This window comes from Melospiza melodia, chromosome 19 (genome assembly GCF_035770615.1).
Source record: "Melospiza melodia melodia isolate bMelMel2 chromosome 19, bMelMel2.pri, whole genome shotgun sequence".
Classification (NCBI taxonomy): Eukaryota; Metazoa; Chordata; class Aves; order Passeriformes; family Passerellidae; genus Melospiza; species Melospiza melodia.
This window is the reverse complement of record NC_086212.1, coordinates 5,162,659-5,178,278: the sequence shown is the minus strand read 5'-3', so window position 1 is coordinate 5,178,278 and position 15,620 is coordinate 5,162,659. Positions and strand designations below refer to the sequence as shown.

The 15,620-nt window shown below is 52.5% G+C and overlaps 1 protein-coding gene across 1 annotated transcript; it reads left to right on the top strand.

Moving 5' to 3' along the window:
• Positions 1 to 738: 738 nt before the first annotated feature.
• On the top strand, positions 739 to 14,257 carry MYBL2 (MYB proto-oncogene like 2). The gene is made up of 14 exons (XM_063172719.1): positions 739 to 869; positions 1,004 to 1,097; positions 2,199 to 2,270; positions 2,645 to 2,737; positions 4,338 to 4,558; positions 4,707 to 4,863; positions 5,580 to 5,849; positions 7,056 to 7,442; positions 8,891 to 9,030; positions 9,928 to 10,027; positions 10,604 to 10,717; positions 11,226 to 11,342; positions 11,485 to 11,631; positions 13,605 to 14,257. Exons 1-14 carry the CDS (start codon positions 739 to 741, stop codon positions 13,731 to 13,733), a joined length of 2,172 nt encoding a protein of 723 aa, XP_063028789.1. The 3' UTR covers positions 13,734 to 14,257.
• The last annotated feature ends 1,363 nt before the right edge of the window (positions 14,258 to 15,620 follow it).

Genomic DNA, 15,620 nt, shown 5'->3' with positions numbered 1-15,620 from the left:
CCGGGTGTCAGGTGTGGATGCAGGGTGTCCCGGCTCGATGTAGGGATGGATGCGGTGTGTCCCGGCTGGGAGTAGGGCTGGATGCCAGGTGTCAGGTGTGGATGCAGGGTGTCCCGGCTCGATGTAGGAATGGATGCGGTGTGTCCCGGCTCGCAGTAGGGCTGGATGCCGGGTGTCCCGGGTCAATGTAAGGGTGGATGCGGGAAGTCCCGGCTCGGTGCCGGGCTGGATGCGGGGTATCAGGTGTGTATGCCGTGTCCCCGCTCGCTGAGGGCTCCCTGAGGGAGCAGAGGGCGGGGCGGGCGGGCGCCCTCCCGCGCGCGCCTCTTTGTGCGGGCGGGATGCGCGGCGCGCATGCGCGGCCCGGCCCCGCGCGGGGGGAGCGCCGTTGGCGCGAGATAGGAAAGCGCCGCCAGCGCCGCCGCTCCGGACCCGCGCCCGGCCCTCAGCGCGGCCCGGCCCGACATGGCTCGCCGCGCCCGCGGGTGAGTGCCGGCCCCGCCGGGCCGCCGCTGCCCGTGCCCGCTCCCGGCCGCCGGAGGCTCCTCCCGGCCGCCCCGTTCCCGCTCGCCGGCCGGACAGCGGGATGCGGGGCGGCGGCCCCGCGGTACCCGCGCTGGGACAGCGCCCCGGCTGTGCCCGCTCGGGAGCGGGGGGCGAGCGGGAGCCCCGCGGCGCTGCCCGCACCGATCCCCGCGCCCCTTTGCGCCAGCTGCTGAGCTGTGCCTGGGTGCCCCCATGCAAAGTCTACCCCGAGGGACAGAAGGGAAAGAAATGGAAAGAAATACTCTTTCCCCTGCTCTGGGCAGAATAAAACTTTCCAGCTGGCGCCTAAAGTGGAGGATCTCCTTTCAGTCTGGACTGTGTGGGTGGGTGTCGGTGAGGCTGGGGCTCGGTGCTGGAAGGGGGAGATCTGGAGCTCTGCTCTGTGTAGTGGAAGTTGCTCCCTCTCCTGCTTTTTTTTATCAGGTAGAAATGATAATTTTCCTTTATTCCCCCGTAGCGAAGACCAGGATGAGCAGCATTACCAGGACACGGATTTGGATGTGCCGGAGCAGCGGGATGGCAGGTGCAAAGTCAAGTGGACACCAGAAGAGGTGAGTGAGAGCCTGACATTTCCGAGAGAGGTGCTTTGGGCTGGTGCCTCTGACATGGCATCCTGGGCTTGGGTGACTCCACCCCAGCCCTCACCTGCTAGCCATGATCTCACCTCCTCCTGTCTCTCCTCCTGGAGAGGACCTCATGTCTTTTATACTGAGCTCAGGCCTGAATGAGGCTCAGAGGTTCAGGGGAGTTTGAAGTGCAGCCTGAAGACCAAGAGCTCAAACATTTTTAACTTAAGCCTGTGAGTACTGAGTGAAACACCACTGCCTGCAGCACTCCTGTGAGCACAGAGGAGTCCAGATGAGGGCTGAGGCCTCCAATGAGCTGAAATGTGCAGTGGAAATGTACTCCTTTTTCTGGAGAATTGACACTTGGGATTATGGTTAGTCATCCTGGCTGAGAGCCTGAAGTTAACTGGGATATTCTCTTCCTTCCTCCCAGTTTCACTATCAGTTTGTGCTGTGTGAAAACTACAGCTGGGTCAGAACACCAAGAAAGGTGACCTTTGTGGAGGGATCAAAGCCTTGGGCTCCTGTTGGGCAGGGAATAATTTCATTATTGAATTGTCCAGAACTCACAGATAAGGGTGTCTCTAACAGGCTTTCTGTGAGCTGTGGGAGTTTGCATACCCAGGCTATAGCAGGGATCACAAAAGAAATGCTGTAGAGTCCTGTGGCACTGAAAGAAGAGCACTGTGCAGGTGGTGATATGCTTCAATCAGTCAGCTTTCCTGGCCAGACAAAGCCAGTGGCTGGGCTGGGAGATGGGCTGTCTGGTCAGGAGTGTTCTGGGGCTGGCTAAACAGGCCCTTGCCACAGGGTTTGAGCCAGATTGTAAAGGAACAGAGCTGAGCTCTTGTTTTGTACTTAATGTATGAGCTTGTCCTAGTACAGAGCTCAGAACCAGTCTGTTCCAGTTGGCCTCCATGTGCTGGAGGGCTGCTAAACACTGCTGTGAGCTGCCTTCCTCCCCTGAGCACACAATGCCAACAAAACCTTGACAGTTCAAAACATGTAACTTGTTCTTTTAATGTCATCAGCCCTGTGGTGTGTGTTTTCAATGTATCTGAAAGTGGATGTTTTTGTCCTTTGCAGGATGAGCAGCTGAAGATGTTGGTGAGCCATTATGGGCAGAATGACTGGAAGTTCCTGGCCAGCCACTTTCCAGTGAGTGACCCCATGCCCAGCTGGGAATCAATTCCAGTGTTTGCATGTTGCTTCTTCCCTGTGTCTGTGCAGTGGGACTCTTTTCTGACTCTGCTCTGACTTCATGGCTCCAAGCTGTGAAATGGGGCTGCTTCAGGGCAGGGGGACCTTCTTGTATAGAAGGTTTCCCATGGTGAGTCTGTTGGTGAGAAATTGAGGTTCCTGTCCCTGTGTCTGGTGCCCTGGGCCCAGGACCTCCGTTTGTGTTCTCTGTGTGCTTGTGCAGGTGTTCTGGGGGACAGCCTGGCTGTGTGGGGTCTGCTGTCACTTGGGGAGGTTTCTGGGCCTCTGGAGCCCCTGGTCTGACACAAGAATGTTCCCATTGCTGTTCCCAGAACCGCAGTGACCAGCAGTGCCAGTACCGCTGGCTCAGGGTGCTGAATCCAGACCTGGTTAAGGGCCCGTGGACCAAAGAGGAGGATCAAAAGGTAAGTCAGGGCTGAGAGGATCAGAGTGTTGGACTGTGTTTGTCTGCAGAGAGGGTGGGGAAGTCAGACCCCTCCTCAGGTGTTGCACACTGTGTTGTGTTAATTGTTCTCCCTGGTGGGTACCTGTGAGAGCAGCTCTGTCTGTCCTGCCCTGAGCAGCTCAGGCAGCCATGGTTGAGATGTCATGTGATGTGATCTAGGCCCCTCCAGGTAAACACCTTCCCCCCTTCACACAGTGCTGCTACAGTACAGTGCTGCCAAGGGAGAGAGCTGAAAAGGGAATTAATTCATCTGCCTGCTGGCAGGTCTCCACCTGGCCTGGCCAGCTTGGATCTAAGAGAAAATAAAACTGGCATTTCCTGTGCCACTGTAGGCAGGCTGGAGTGGATGTCTGAGGTTGGCTGGGTGAATCATGACTTCTGTGAGCCTGTTTCTCTGCTGAATCCAGAGTCAGCCAAGAGGGGCCAGCTCAGACAGACTCATCATCTGTACTTAAGAAAAGTTGGAGTGAAATCCCAATTTTACCAAGGTTTTCTGGTACAGAGCATCTTAGTTTGTCAGATTCTCTGTAACACTCCTGCTCCCCAGCTTCTTTCCCTTTTGGTCCCATTATGATTTGTCAAGCCCTAAGGAAGCTTCTCCTGATGTTGTTCCCTGTTCTTACAGCAGAGCAGTTTTTGCCTGCTTTCCCCTTCCCTTTGCCTTGTCCTGACTGCCAGCCTACCCATCCTGGCCAGGCTGGGCTCCAGCTCTCTCCTCATTGCTTTGCCCAGCTCCTTGGCCTCAGTTTGGCATCTTTGGTCCATTTTTCTGTGCTTGAAAGGCAAGAGTCTGCAGCAGGGACATTTGTTACATGAGCATCACTTCTACCTGCACCTTTCAGCTCAGCACAGCTGGTCAGGGTAGAAATGTTCTTTGAGAACTCCTCAGCCAGGATTTTGGTGGCTGAACATTGCAGATTGTTTCATCCTGACTGTGCCCTGGATATTTTAGGAGCCCAGAGTGGATTCAGTGCCCAGAAATATTTGTGTTGGGGCTCTGGCAGAAGTGACAAAGCCCTGGGTGGAGGATAAGAGGCAAAGTGGATGGTTCTGAAGTGAATTTAAATATCTCCCTGTGTGTCCTGGTGCTGTCAGGGCTTGGAGCTGCAGCCTTGTCTGTCTTGGGTGTACCACAATGATGGGGACAGTTGTCACACAGCCAGGTCCTTGCAAGTAGGGAGGGCAGAGGAGCCTTGGAGCAGGTGGGACTTGGCCCTTGCTCAGAAATGGGAATGTGTTTCTACATCTGGGCACCTGCCAGTCTCCACCCCATCTCCTGTCAGGGGTCATCTGCATTCACAGGTGCCCTGTGGCAAAATGTCTGCATGGAAGCAGCTTCCTACAGAAATTTGGCAGAATTATTTGGCAACCCTCATGAGGGTTGGAACACCTGATATAGCCCTGCTGGCTCCCTCCAGCTTGTCCTCCAAAGGGGCCTTCCTTTGTCTGCCCTTACCTGGTCCCAGGAAAGGCAAAGAGCAAAGCCTGAAGATGACTGCACTGACCTTCCCCTCCTTTTTTTTTTCCATTTCCTTATTTCCCTCCCACTCTCTCCAAAGGTGATTGAACTGGTTAAAAAATATGGCACCAAGCAGTGGACCCTGATAGCCAAGCACCTGAAAGGGAGGTTGGGGAAGCAGTGCCGGGAGCGCTGGCACAACCACCTGAACCCTGAGGTGAAGAAGTCCTCGTGGACAGAGGAGGAGGATCGCATCATCTTTGAGGCCCACAAGGTCCTGGGGAACCGGTGGGCAGAGATTGCCAAGCTGCTGCCTGGCAGGTAGGACCCCTCTGCTCACTGCTGCCTTCCCTGCTGGCAGATCTGTGTGTTAGGCTCTTGGGATGGGGCTGGGCAGGGTGGTGGAGCTGCTGGCTGTGCTTTGAAGCTGCTGCAAGTGATGGTTTGTTCCCTTCTGCTCTCTCTGCAGGACTGATAATGCTGTGAAGAATCACTGGAACTCCACCATCAAGAGGAAGGTGGACACGGGAGGTTTCCTCAATGAAACCAAGGAGTCCAAGTCTCTGTACTTGCTGGTGGAGGTGGATAACAAGGAGAAGCAAAGTCAGACAACAGCTGAGAGCCAGGTACTGCACTTGCAGCAGGCAGCTGGGTCAGTCCCTGCCCTGCCAATGCATTCTGGAGCTCTTCATCCACCCTTCTGCTGCCTCTCACTGCCTTTTCCACAGCCTGGTGTCTGCATGGACAGTCTGTGCCTTCCCCAGCCTCCCAACTCACTCTCTCCAGGAGACTGAGTGTGTTATCCAGGCAGAGGACAGCAGCCTGCTAGAGCTGTTACCTTGCCAATCCCAGCATCAAGTCTGTCTTAGACCCTGAATATTCTTTTGGCTTCATTGTTGCTGGTGGGAGGAGGAGGCTGCTCCAGACAGTGTATGTGTGGGAGCAGGGTGAAGAGATACTGTGTTCCTTTCCTCTAGAAAAGGAAGCAGGGAAGTACACCCAGTGATTGTTTTCATGAAGATAGCATGGAGTTTTTGAAGGCAGGCTCCTGATAAATAGGAAACAGAACTAGTGCTACATGCTCAGCCTAAGTACAACTTTCTCCTGGGACACTGTTAAATGAAATCTTCAATTAAAGAGTCCTGTGCTCATTATGTTGCATGGACTCCTTAGGCTGTGTATGGGACAGAGCAGCGAGGGAGAATGGGGATGTGAAACAAACCCAGTGGCAGGTAGGAGGGTGGGCAAAGCTGAATGTGTCCAGGTGCTCTCTGTCCCCAAGATCTGACACTGTTCCCTTGCTTTCTGCTGATGTCTGGTCTTTCTTTGTGTGTGTGCCAAGAATGTCCTGCCAAACTGGCCAGTGGATGTCTCTGAAATAAAGGAAGAAGATGTCAGTGATGAGGAAGTGACAGGTGTGCAGGAGCTGCCCTTGGAGCTGCCAGCTGCAGAAGTGGCAGAGCAGAACGTGGAGGGGACCCCAGATGATGCAGTGCCCGAGGATGGCACTTCATTGGTGGAATCACCATACAAATGGGTGGTTGAAGCTGCCAACTATTTGTACCCAGCTTGTGCCCCAGCCCTCAGTGAAGCTCTGGATATGATTGAATCTGTAAGTAACAGACCTTTGTTCCTCCAGTTACTGTTAGGGTGTTATCCTTACCCCTCTTGGTTGAGTGAACTTACTGGATCCCCCTGATCATCACCCTGAGGAGGACTGGGTCAGTCACTGCCATGCAGCCTGCCCCTGTCTCTCTTCCAGGGCTGGATTAGACCTTTCCAGCTCTGCCAGTATTGCTGTGGGCTTGTAGCTTTTCCTAGCTGGATGTCCTTGTGCATGGGCTCTGCCTGTGTGGGAGGCTGTAAGTGCTGGCAAACTTGATTTCCAGCCCTTCTTTGTCAGCCAGAGTGTGCCCAGCTCTCCTTTTTGCAATGGTTCAGGCCCGTGCTCACTGACTGCCCTTTCTGTCCTGTCCTGGGGTGGGATAGGACAGGACAGACTGGGAATAAGCCAAGCCCATTGTACTATGCAGGACAGACCCCTTCACACTGGCATAACTGCAACCATTTGCTTTCAATGGAGGGAGCTTCACTGAAATTAGTTATTTTCAGCCAGTCAAGCAGTGCGAGGTCCCCTGGGTGACAGAGGCACACCAGGGTGGGAGGCTGCCTAAAATCTACAGGGCACTTTGCTGCCATCAGAGGGAAGTTGCCTCTGCAGCCCTCAGCCTGCCTGAGGCAGGAAGGAGTCTGCCTCTGTATAGCAAGATGGTGTGCCTGAGGCTGAGCAACACATCTGTGGGCCCTTGGGGCCTGCTTGTGTGGTGCTGGGTGTTGCTGCTGGGGTGGAGCTGTGAAGCAGCTCACTTCTGAACTGGTCTGGTTAGTTTTAATCTGCTTTCAGCTGTGCAGGTTACACCAGAGCCCTGTGCCCAGCTCTACAGGTGTGCCCAAGACTGTGGGTTGCTCTTGGGTGATAGTTCTTCCTTCAGTCCCTGTTCCCAGCCCTCTGCCCAGCTGTTTGTTTTGTCCTTTGTCTGAGGGGGTGCAGCTGTTTGTGCAGCTGCGCTGTGAACCAAACAGGGAAACCAGCTTCGCATAAATAGAAAAACTGCCCTGTGCACAAGCAGCAGCTCTCAGCTGGGCCAGATCCCTGCTCTGCTGTGGCAGAGGAGAGCAGGGCTTGAGCTGCCCCTGCCCAGGCTCCTTCCAAAGCTTGGTGCCATCTCACTCCCCAACTTATTTCGCCTCCCAGTTCACCAGTCTGTCTGCTCAGCTGCCACCCTGGGCTGCTGCTGATGCTTTCCCTTGTGTGCAGGACCCAGATGGGTGGTGTGACCTGACCCAGTTTGACCTGCCTGAGGAGCCCTTGGCTGGCAGCAGCAGTGGCAGTGCCAGCCCAGCCAGAGCAGCGCCCGGCGAGGCGGCCCCGGCACTGCCCAGTGTCACCGAGTACCGCCTGGATGGCCACACCATCTCTGACCTGAGCAGGAGCAGCAAGGGAGAGCTCATCCCCATCTCCCCCCACGCTGAGGGCAGCTTTGGCACCCCGCCCTCGGTGCTGAAGAGGCAGAAGAAGAGGAAGATCTCCCTCTCACCTGTCACAGAGAACGTCGCCAGCACCAGCATGTCCTTCCTGGACTCCTGCAACAGCATGACGCCCAAGGGCACCCCTGTAAAGACACTGCCCTTCTCTCCATCTCAGGTATCTTCTTGCCCTAATTTCATGTATGCTCATCAGCTCTGCCAGCTTTGTGCTCCTCCTGCCTTGAGTGAGGCCGTGCCAGTGTGCAGAGTGTGTTCCTGCACTAAAAGAAGGCTCAGAGCTGGTTTCTGGCGCTGCTTCTCTTCAGCGCTGCCCTTCCTGTGGGAGCAGCAGCCTGTGTCTCCATCTGGGAGTGACTGCAGCTTTAAGAAAGCCCAGCTACCCTGTCTGAGGGGCAGGGCACATCATGAGGAAGGAGCCCTCTCTTGCATACCAGGGTGTGAGGGAGAGCACACTGCTGCTGTCCCCAGGGCACTGCTGCTGTCCCCAGGGTATTGCTGCCCCAGCTGTGGGCAGCAGAGTGGCACTAGTGTAAACTTGCTTTGCCTATCTGCTGCCCAGCCTGTGTGACTGAACTGCAAACAAACACCTTGTGCAGATCTGTCTTTCTGTGTCTATGGAAATGCTCCTGGCCTTTGTTGCAAAAGGGGCTCAGGATCTTTCAGCCTTTGCTGTGACTCCCACATTGTCTTCACATGTGGTCTCCAACACATTTCACCTTGGAGCACTGTGGTGGTCAGACCCACGAGTGTCTCATGTAGAAGGGGTGAAGTTGTGTCTATAAATCAAAATAAAGGCTGCTGCACTCTCCAGCACAGTTCCCAATGCAACTCTGTTGTCCAGACCCTCCCCAGCTGTACCTTCCAGGCCTTTATTTCTGCTGTTTCTGCAGCAGAAAACATGGGAGAGGCACCACAGGAGAGTCCAAAATGCAGGTTCAGGAGGACCTTGAATGAAAGCCCAGCACAAAGAAGAAATCAGAGCAGGTCCCATAATGTCCAGCTTTGCAGAGTGTGAAAAGCAGGAATTTGTGGAGTCTGAGAAGACAAAAGTGCATGCCCTGCCTCAAGCTGAGCTTCAGCCATCAGTGAATGTCACAAACACAGTTTTTCTCTTCCAAGAGCCTCTTTGGTACAAACACTGTTCCTTATGGGAGCAGAGCTGTCCCTCACTGGCTGCTGGGAAGTAAAACCCTAGAATAGCTAATACAGCTTGCTGTTTTCTCATATTTAAGCTGAAGACAGCTCAGTGCAAGACCTGTTAAGTTGTACAGTTTGTGTTACATGGACTTCCCTCATGTTTGCCAGCCTGAGTTGGGTGAGCTGGGATTACCAGTGCAAGGAGAGATTCTCTTTACTCTGTAACTGGTAGCTCTGATAGTTGTATCAGCTTTATGGGAAGTGAATAATCTTTATAGGTGTGAGGCACCTTCTGGCAACTTTTGTGTATCCATTTACAGAGCTGTGAGCCTGTAACCCCCTCAGGTTTGGGAGGGTTGTTTCTACTTCAGGGTTTCCCTCATATTTAAGGAAAAGTAATGGTTTGGGATGCAATGCTGGGCTGCTTGAGACTGAGTGTCTTTAATTTTTCTTTCCTGTGCTGTGCAGTTCTTGAACTTCTGGAGCAAACAGGATACACTAGAACTGGAGAACCCCTCCCTGACCTCCACGCCTGTGTGCAGCCAGAAGGTGATTGTCACCACCCCACTGCACAGGGACAAGACCCCTCTGCTCCAGAAGAACTTAGCGTAAGTCCTCCCTTTCCCACACAGCAGTCTGGTCCAGCTCAGACACAGCTCTCAGTACTTGTCATGGTATTACTGAGAAAGGTGCAAGACAGGCTGGGTGTTGGTTTCTCGGCTGTTTAGGTGGCCTGGAAAGGCCCGGGGTGGCCTTGGACAGTCCGGCGCTTCAAAGGATGAGGAGAGACTTCAGATCTTTTCTCGGTCTCGGTGTTTATTAATTGTTTATCTAAAAGATTTTCTCTCGGCCCGACAGAGGTCTGCACAGCAGCCAGCCATGAGCACACTGAGAGCCCCCGGGGCGGTCACTTATCTTTATACCCAAAATTACATATACAATATTTATAATTTTTCCCCAATACCTTCTACCCTTATTAACCAGTGCATTTCTAGTAATAACCAATCCCAAAGTGCCAACATCACCACAGAAGATGGAGGCCAAGAAGAAGAAGGACAGGACACGCCCCAATTCCTCCATCTTACTTCTCCAGACCCCCCTGTACAGAAATCCTAAACCCTGTGTTTCACACTCTAATTAACTTATCCCTTCACCATTCACCCCAGTGAGATCCTCCCATCCTCATACAGGTGTCATCTCCTGTGTAGGATCAAAGTCCAGCCACCAGACACTTCTGGCAACATTCCAGGACTCCCGAGCCCCCCAAGGGTGGTCTCAGTCACTCTGCACATCAGTCCTGAGGTGCTGAGATCCCACAGCTGGGGATTTCCTTAAATCACTGTTTTCTCCCCCAAAACAGCTCTTCTCTGAGCTGCAGGGAGTGAGTGTCCAAGCTCACTGTGGGCACAACCAGTGACCTCTGTTGTGCTCAGCTGCTGGCTGGGCTGTGGCCTTGTGTGGCTTACAGCCTGTCTGATCTCTTGTCTTTCCCTCTCTGCTCCCAGGTTTGTCACACCAGATCAGACATATGTGGTGGACAACACACCTCACACTCCCACACCTTTCAAAAATGCCCTGGAGAAATATGGACCAATTAGACCTCTGGTAATTATTGGGCAGGGCTGTGCCTTGTGGGGCTGATGAATGCAAATGAGGCACAGGGCTGGGGAAGGTTGGGGCAGGGCTGTGAGCAAACTCTTATCTGTGCCAGAACAAAGGGCAGTTTGGTAGTGCCAGGCTGAGAGGGGAGGGGTGAAGGGGACATTGTCACAGTGATCATTTCATTGTAAGGAGCTGCAGGACTTTTAGATCTTCCGTGAACCAGCTAAAAATGCCAAAAGCTGCCTTGCATCAGGCTGCAGTGCTTGGATTGAGGAACAGGGAAATGATCTGCCTAGGGCTCCCTGAGGAGCTGGATCTCCCAGGCCTTGTGTGCACATAGGTCCCTGATGGCACACTGGGGTTCAGCTGATAAGTCACTGCACCTGGATAGATCCTATAAATCCATCAGGCTAGCAGAAAACCTGTCATATCTTTTCCAGCTGGGAAGCAAATAGTTTTTGTGTTTGTTCTCCCTCTGTGGGCTCTCCTGACCCCATTGTCCCTTGAGGGGAATGCTTGTGAGCCTGCCCAGCACAGAGATTTTGACTGCCTGGTGCTCTCTCTGCCTTTCCACCCCAGCCCCAGACCCCTCACCTGGAAGAAGACTTGAAGGAGGTGCTCCGAAGTGAAGCTGGCATTGAACTCATCATCGAGGATGATGTGAAGCCTGAGAAACAGAAAAGGAAACAAGGGGTGAGCTGGCTGTGCATCCATATCAGCTGCTAAGCTGCCCTGTGCTCTTAAGGAGTGTTTTGGCTGGTTTTATTCATGCTGCTATAGGTGCCAAAATGCTTTTATCCCTGTGGCTGTTCTCTTTTAATCAGCAAGAGGTGCCTGAGGTTAAGACCTGCTTAAAGTACCTCCTGTAGTGTGCTGGTTTATACTGAGCTCAGGCTTGTTGGCACACTTGGAGCACCTGGGGCATGTTGAGCTCTCAGAAGGCTGTGGGATGGCATGAAAAGTCTCAAATTCTTGGTGGCCTCCTCTTCTTACTAAAAGCTCCAACTCTAAACTGATGGCTCAAGATGCCAGGAGGGGGGAGCACTGTAAGCTGCTGTGCCCTGTGGTGGGGAAGGCTGCACATATCTTCCCCTGAAGGGCTGGTGCCATGCAGAACTGGGGTGCTGTGGCCTTGGTGGGCCCTCAGGGTGGCCTTTGCAGGGTGGCTTTGTGCTGACACTGGTGTCCCTGCATTCCCCAGCTGCGCAGGAGCCCCATCAAGAAGGTCCGAAAATCTCTGGCCCTGGACATTGTGGATGAAGACACGACACAAAACCCGCCTGCCCTCCCCAAGACTGTGTGTTTCAAAAGAGCCCAGGTGAGGGATTGTGTGCTCAGAGCAGGCTCTGCTCTGAAAAAACTCTGCAAAGCAGCAGTAGCAGCCTGGAGCTGCCTTTGAACAGCCCATGGGGATGAAGGGCTGGATTTCTTCTTTCCTTACACTTTTTCTCCTGGTGCAGCCTGTGAATTTCCTGTCAAGGTCCCTGAACCTGTCCTCCTCGAGCAGGAAGAATGACAGTGGTTTGCTCAACAGAGCCTTTGTGCAAGTGCAGCCAGAGAAAATGTCCTACAGGAAAATGCCAAGCCATTTCAGACCACCAGAACCGGTAAGCCCTGCAGCAGCCACTGCTCTCCCAGGCAGGGTTTATCTGGCAGTGCAGCCCTTGTCCCTTGAGGAGTGAGGGATGGAGCTCTGAACTGCTGCCCAGGCATCCCTGCACTGTCAGGGCTGTCTTTACACCAAGGCTGGGAGATGCTGAACCAGAGGTGTCATTTTATGTTCCTCAAACACACAGCTGTGGCCTGCTCTATTGGAATTAAACACTGCAACACTGCTCAGCATGTTTAGCCCTGGATTTCCTCATGGAAATCCTCACCCAGAAAGGAACTTGGATGACTGCTCTGGCAGTAAAGTTAAACCTTCCTTTTTCCAGTGGGCACTCATTGAGTGGACAGCAGCAAGCTCATCTTTTTCTGCTTTTCAGGGCAGAGCAACTCTGAAGTGCTGTATAAAGGTTAAACAGGAAGGTATTTCCCACCCCTGTGTTTTTTAGGGTGTTTCTGGGTAGTGGGGAAGGCTGTGTGCCTTAGGCAACATAGGCTGGCTTTATCCTGCTTTATCCTGACCCTGTGGCAGTGTGACACCTTGTACCTTGTGCTGAGGTTGGTGCTGTTACAGCAGCTCTGCTCCTCAGCTCTGCACAGCTGTGCTGGAGTCACAGCAGCCTACAAGTGCCCTCTGGGGCCTAAACAGATCTCTCTACAACCTTCACTCACAGGCAGGATGCATTCATAGAGGGGTATCCCTATTAGCTGAGTTTAGATAAAGTCTAAGTGTATGGAAATTTGGACCATGATTTTGTAGGTATTTACTTGGATTGAGTCATTTGAGGTCTCTGGTAGCTTCAGTGGGGATGGAAACACGTGCTGTCCTTGTTGGGGGGGTTAAACTGCAACTAGGAGCTTCTGTGATGGTGTTTACCCATCCCAGGAAAGTGCAGGGTTGTCCTCAGAAAACTTCAGTGAGTGGGGATCTGTCCCTGCATTAGAGCTGTCTTGTGAAACCTATTTCTTCTGACAAATAAATACCCTTCAGCCAGAGTAATTCCTCCTCCTTCCCAAAATAAACCCTTCTTAAGCACTTCCATTTCTCCTCCTGTCCTCTCCAGGGTTGTGTTGCTCTGAGAGCTAATGGCTCTGTATAAATAAACTTTGGGGGTGACAGGGAGGCAGCTGCTGTGGTGACAGAGCACAGGTGTGCAGTGAAATCCCTCTGCCCACAGCCAGCAGGGCAGTCTGTGCTGCTGCTGCCTCTGGGGATTTATTGTGCTGCTCTGGTGCTGCTGGCAGGCAGTTTTTAGTTAAGGAAGCTGATCCAGCTCTGGGCTGAGCCTCAGTGGGCCCAAAGCCAGTCTGGGGCTATGTGGGATATTCCTGCTGTGGCCAACACTGGAGCCCTGGTTCTCTGCAGTGCAGGTATTTCCAGTTCAGGGCATTGCTTGTGTCCTGGCATTTACCAGGGGATCCTCAGGGGCTTTTCTGGAGTGCAGAAACACCTCATGGGTGTCCTTTCTGCATGCAGAGACTGAATCACTCCTGGGTTTTGGCTCCTCCTTTGTGCTGAAACCGAAGGCACCAGATTGCTGTTGAGGATGGCATTGGATCAAAACAGACCTGGGGCCCAGCAGCTCCTGTAGGAGTTGAACTGGTTTGCAATAAACTCCAAAGCTGTGCTTGAATTCCTTCTGTCATTCTGGAATATCTTCAGGGCACTGAATTTTAATAGGTTTGTGCTTTGGGGTTTTTGTCTTGAGGCAAGTAAGGGAAAGCCCTGAAAGGGATTGTCTTGAAGCAGAGCACTCACCTGGGAAACTGCTGACCCTAAATCCCAGAAACTGCCACCTCAGCTGTGAGGAGTAACTGGTGGTGGGCAAGTTCCTCCTGGCTGTGAGATGGTTTCTGAAGTTTTATTTCCCTTGCTAGTTTTATTTATTTTTTCAGTCTTTTAGAACAGGATATCACAAGATGTTTGTCCTTGGCCTTGACTGTGTTGTACACATCCTTTCTCTTCCCTCTGCAGATGACCAGGGCTTGGAAAGCAGTGGCCTGTGGTGGAACTCGGGATCAACTCTTCATGCAGGAGAAAGCTCGACAGTTTTTGGGCACGTTGAAACAGAGTCACACATCAAGGACCTTAATCTTATCATGAAGGATTGTTCTGCTTTCTAATCTTATTTTTTAAACCTTTTTAATAAGTGGAGGGGGAACCACAGGAAAAAATATCTTCTGCCAGACCTTTAGTATATGGGAGTGGATTTTTTTTCCCTTCAGTTCCCAGGTAGATCTACATTTTAAAAAATGGGGCTAACTGCTGGCTAGTGTGTGGAATGCAAGCTTTGGGATCATTATGGAAAGGCAAACAAGGGAGGCTTGGAGAGCTGACAGCAAGACCTCTCTCTGCAAGACCTGAGTTCTGGAGAACTGGAAGCAGCAGCTGTGTTGCACCTTGGAGCAGCAGATGCTGGAGACTGACCTCCCAGCATCCCTGGATTCCTGCTGCTGCTCTGGTACCTCAGCAATGACTTTGTGAAGGTTCCTGCGTGCCTTGAGTGTCTCTCCTGGCTTTCCCCAGGGGATGGAGTGTCCCCTGGGCTGGAGAAGGAGGAGGGAGGCTGTGGTGCTATGGGGTGAGCTGTGCCTGGAGCCACTGCTCCCTGTGGGGCTGCTTTGTGCTGCCATGGCTCCAGCAGGGGCCTCTCCCCACGACTGTGCTCCCTCTTCCAATAAATGATGGTGCTCACATCCCTTGGACTCTGCCTCTGCCTCACAGCACTGGGGGAAGGCAGCAAAGTGCTGGGGTTTGTGGGGGCTCTTTGCTTTTTGTCCTGGAAAGGTGTTGAATTCCTGTTGGCTTCTCAGCAGGGAGAAGGGATGCTCTCCCCACACACACACACACTCTGAGTTTCATCAGCTGTTCTGAAGTTTTGGCTACTTTATGTAAGTCAGATTTGGGATTTCTGCAGAGGCTGGAGAAGAGCAGCAGGAGTGTGTGATGTTGCAGAGCCTTTCTGTTGCCCTTGCTTTGGAGACTAAAGTTGCACCATGTAGCTATTCCAGTGTGGGAACAGTAGCACTGCCCTGGTTTGAGGTGGCCAAGGATGGAATGTGGGGATTTTAGCAACATATTAACTTTGCAATTGGAAAGGTGTTGGGAAAACTGCAGAGCAGCTCGACAGAACAGGAAGAGCTTTTTGGGTGAGCTGTGCTGTGCTTTCCATGGCCAAAGCCAGCCTGGCAGATCTGCCTCTGCCTGGGGCTGTGCACAGAACAAAGATGTGCCCACCCCAGGGTGCAAAACCAGAGCTGGACTGTACAAATCTCCTTTCATGTTGTGGCTTATGCTGGAAATAGAGTCAAAAAATCCTTGCTGACAAACTTGTTAATAAAACCTTGGATCCTGGGAAATGAGGGAGGTTTAGAAACCCAGCTAATTTTTCATTTTTACAAGCTCAGGGCCAGAGCAAATCCATGAAGTAATTTTTATTTCTGTTTCTCGGTGTTGCAGTGTTTGCTTTGGAAAGACAGCTGGGACCACTTGTCTGAAAGCCTGGCTTTAGCTGCTCCCATTCTGGTGTTATTTTAAGAAAAATCGTCATAAACCCATCCCTCTCTGCTGGGGCTTTGGTGGGCTGGGCTGTTCCTGCACTGGTGCCTACACAAACCCAAGCCTGCAATTGCAATTCCTTCCTGGAGCTCTGAGCAGGCAGGGGCTGCTGCAGGATAAATCAGGCTGTGAGCCTGGCCCCTCTGTTTGAGAGCTGCCCCCAAATTAGAGGAGGATGAGACAGAATAAACTGCTTCTCTGAGGCTGTAAATCCAGGCAGTGCAGGCTGTCCTGTGCTGCAGAACGTTTGTGGAGAAAGCTCAAGGGGCAGAAAAATACCAAGGTCTGGCATCGTTGATGAGGAAAATAAAGAATTAGCTTTTAATTGGAAAAGGGAGCTGCTTCTAGTATTGAGGTTGCCAGTGTGGTTTGGCTGTCCTGGGGCCCAGGAATCAACATTGGTGAGGTAAAAAAGATTGCACTTTGTTTTTC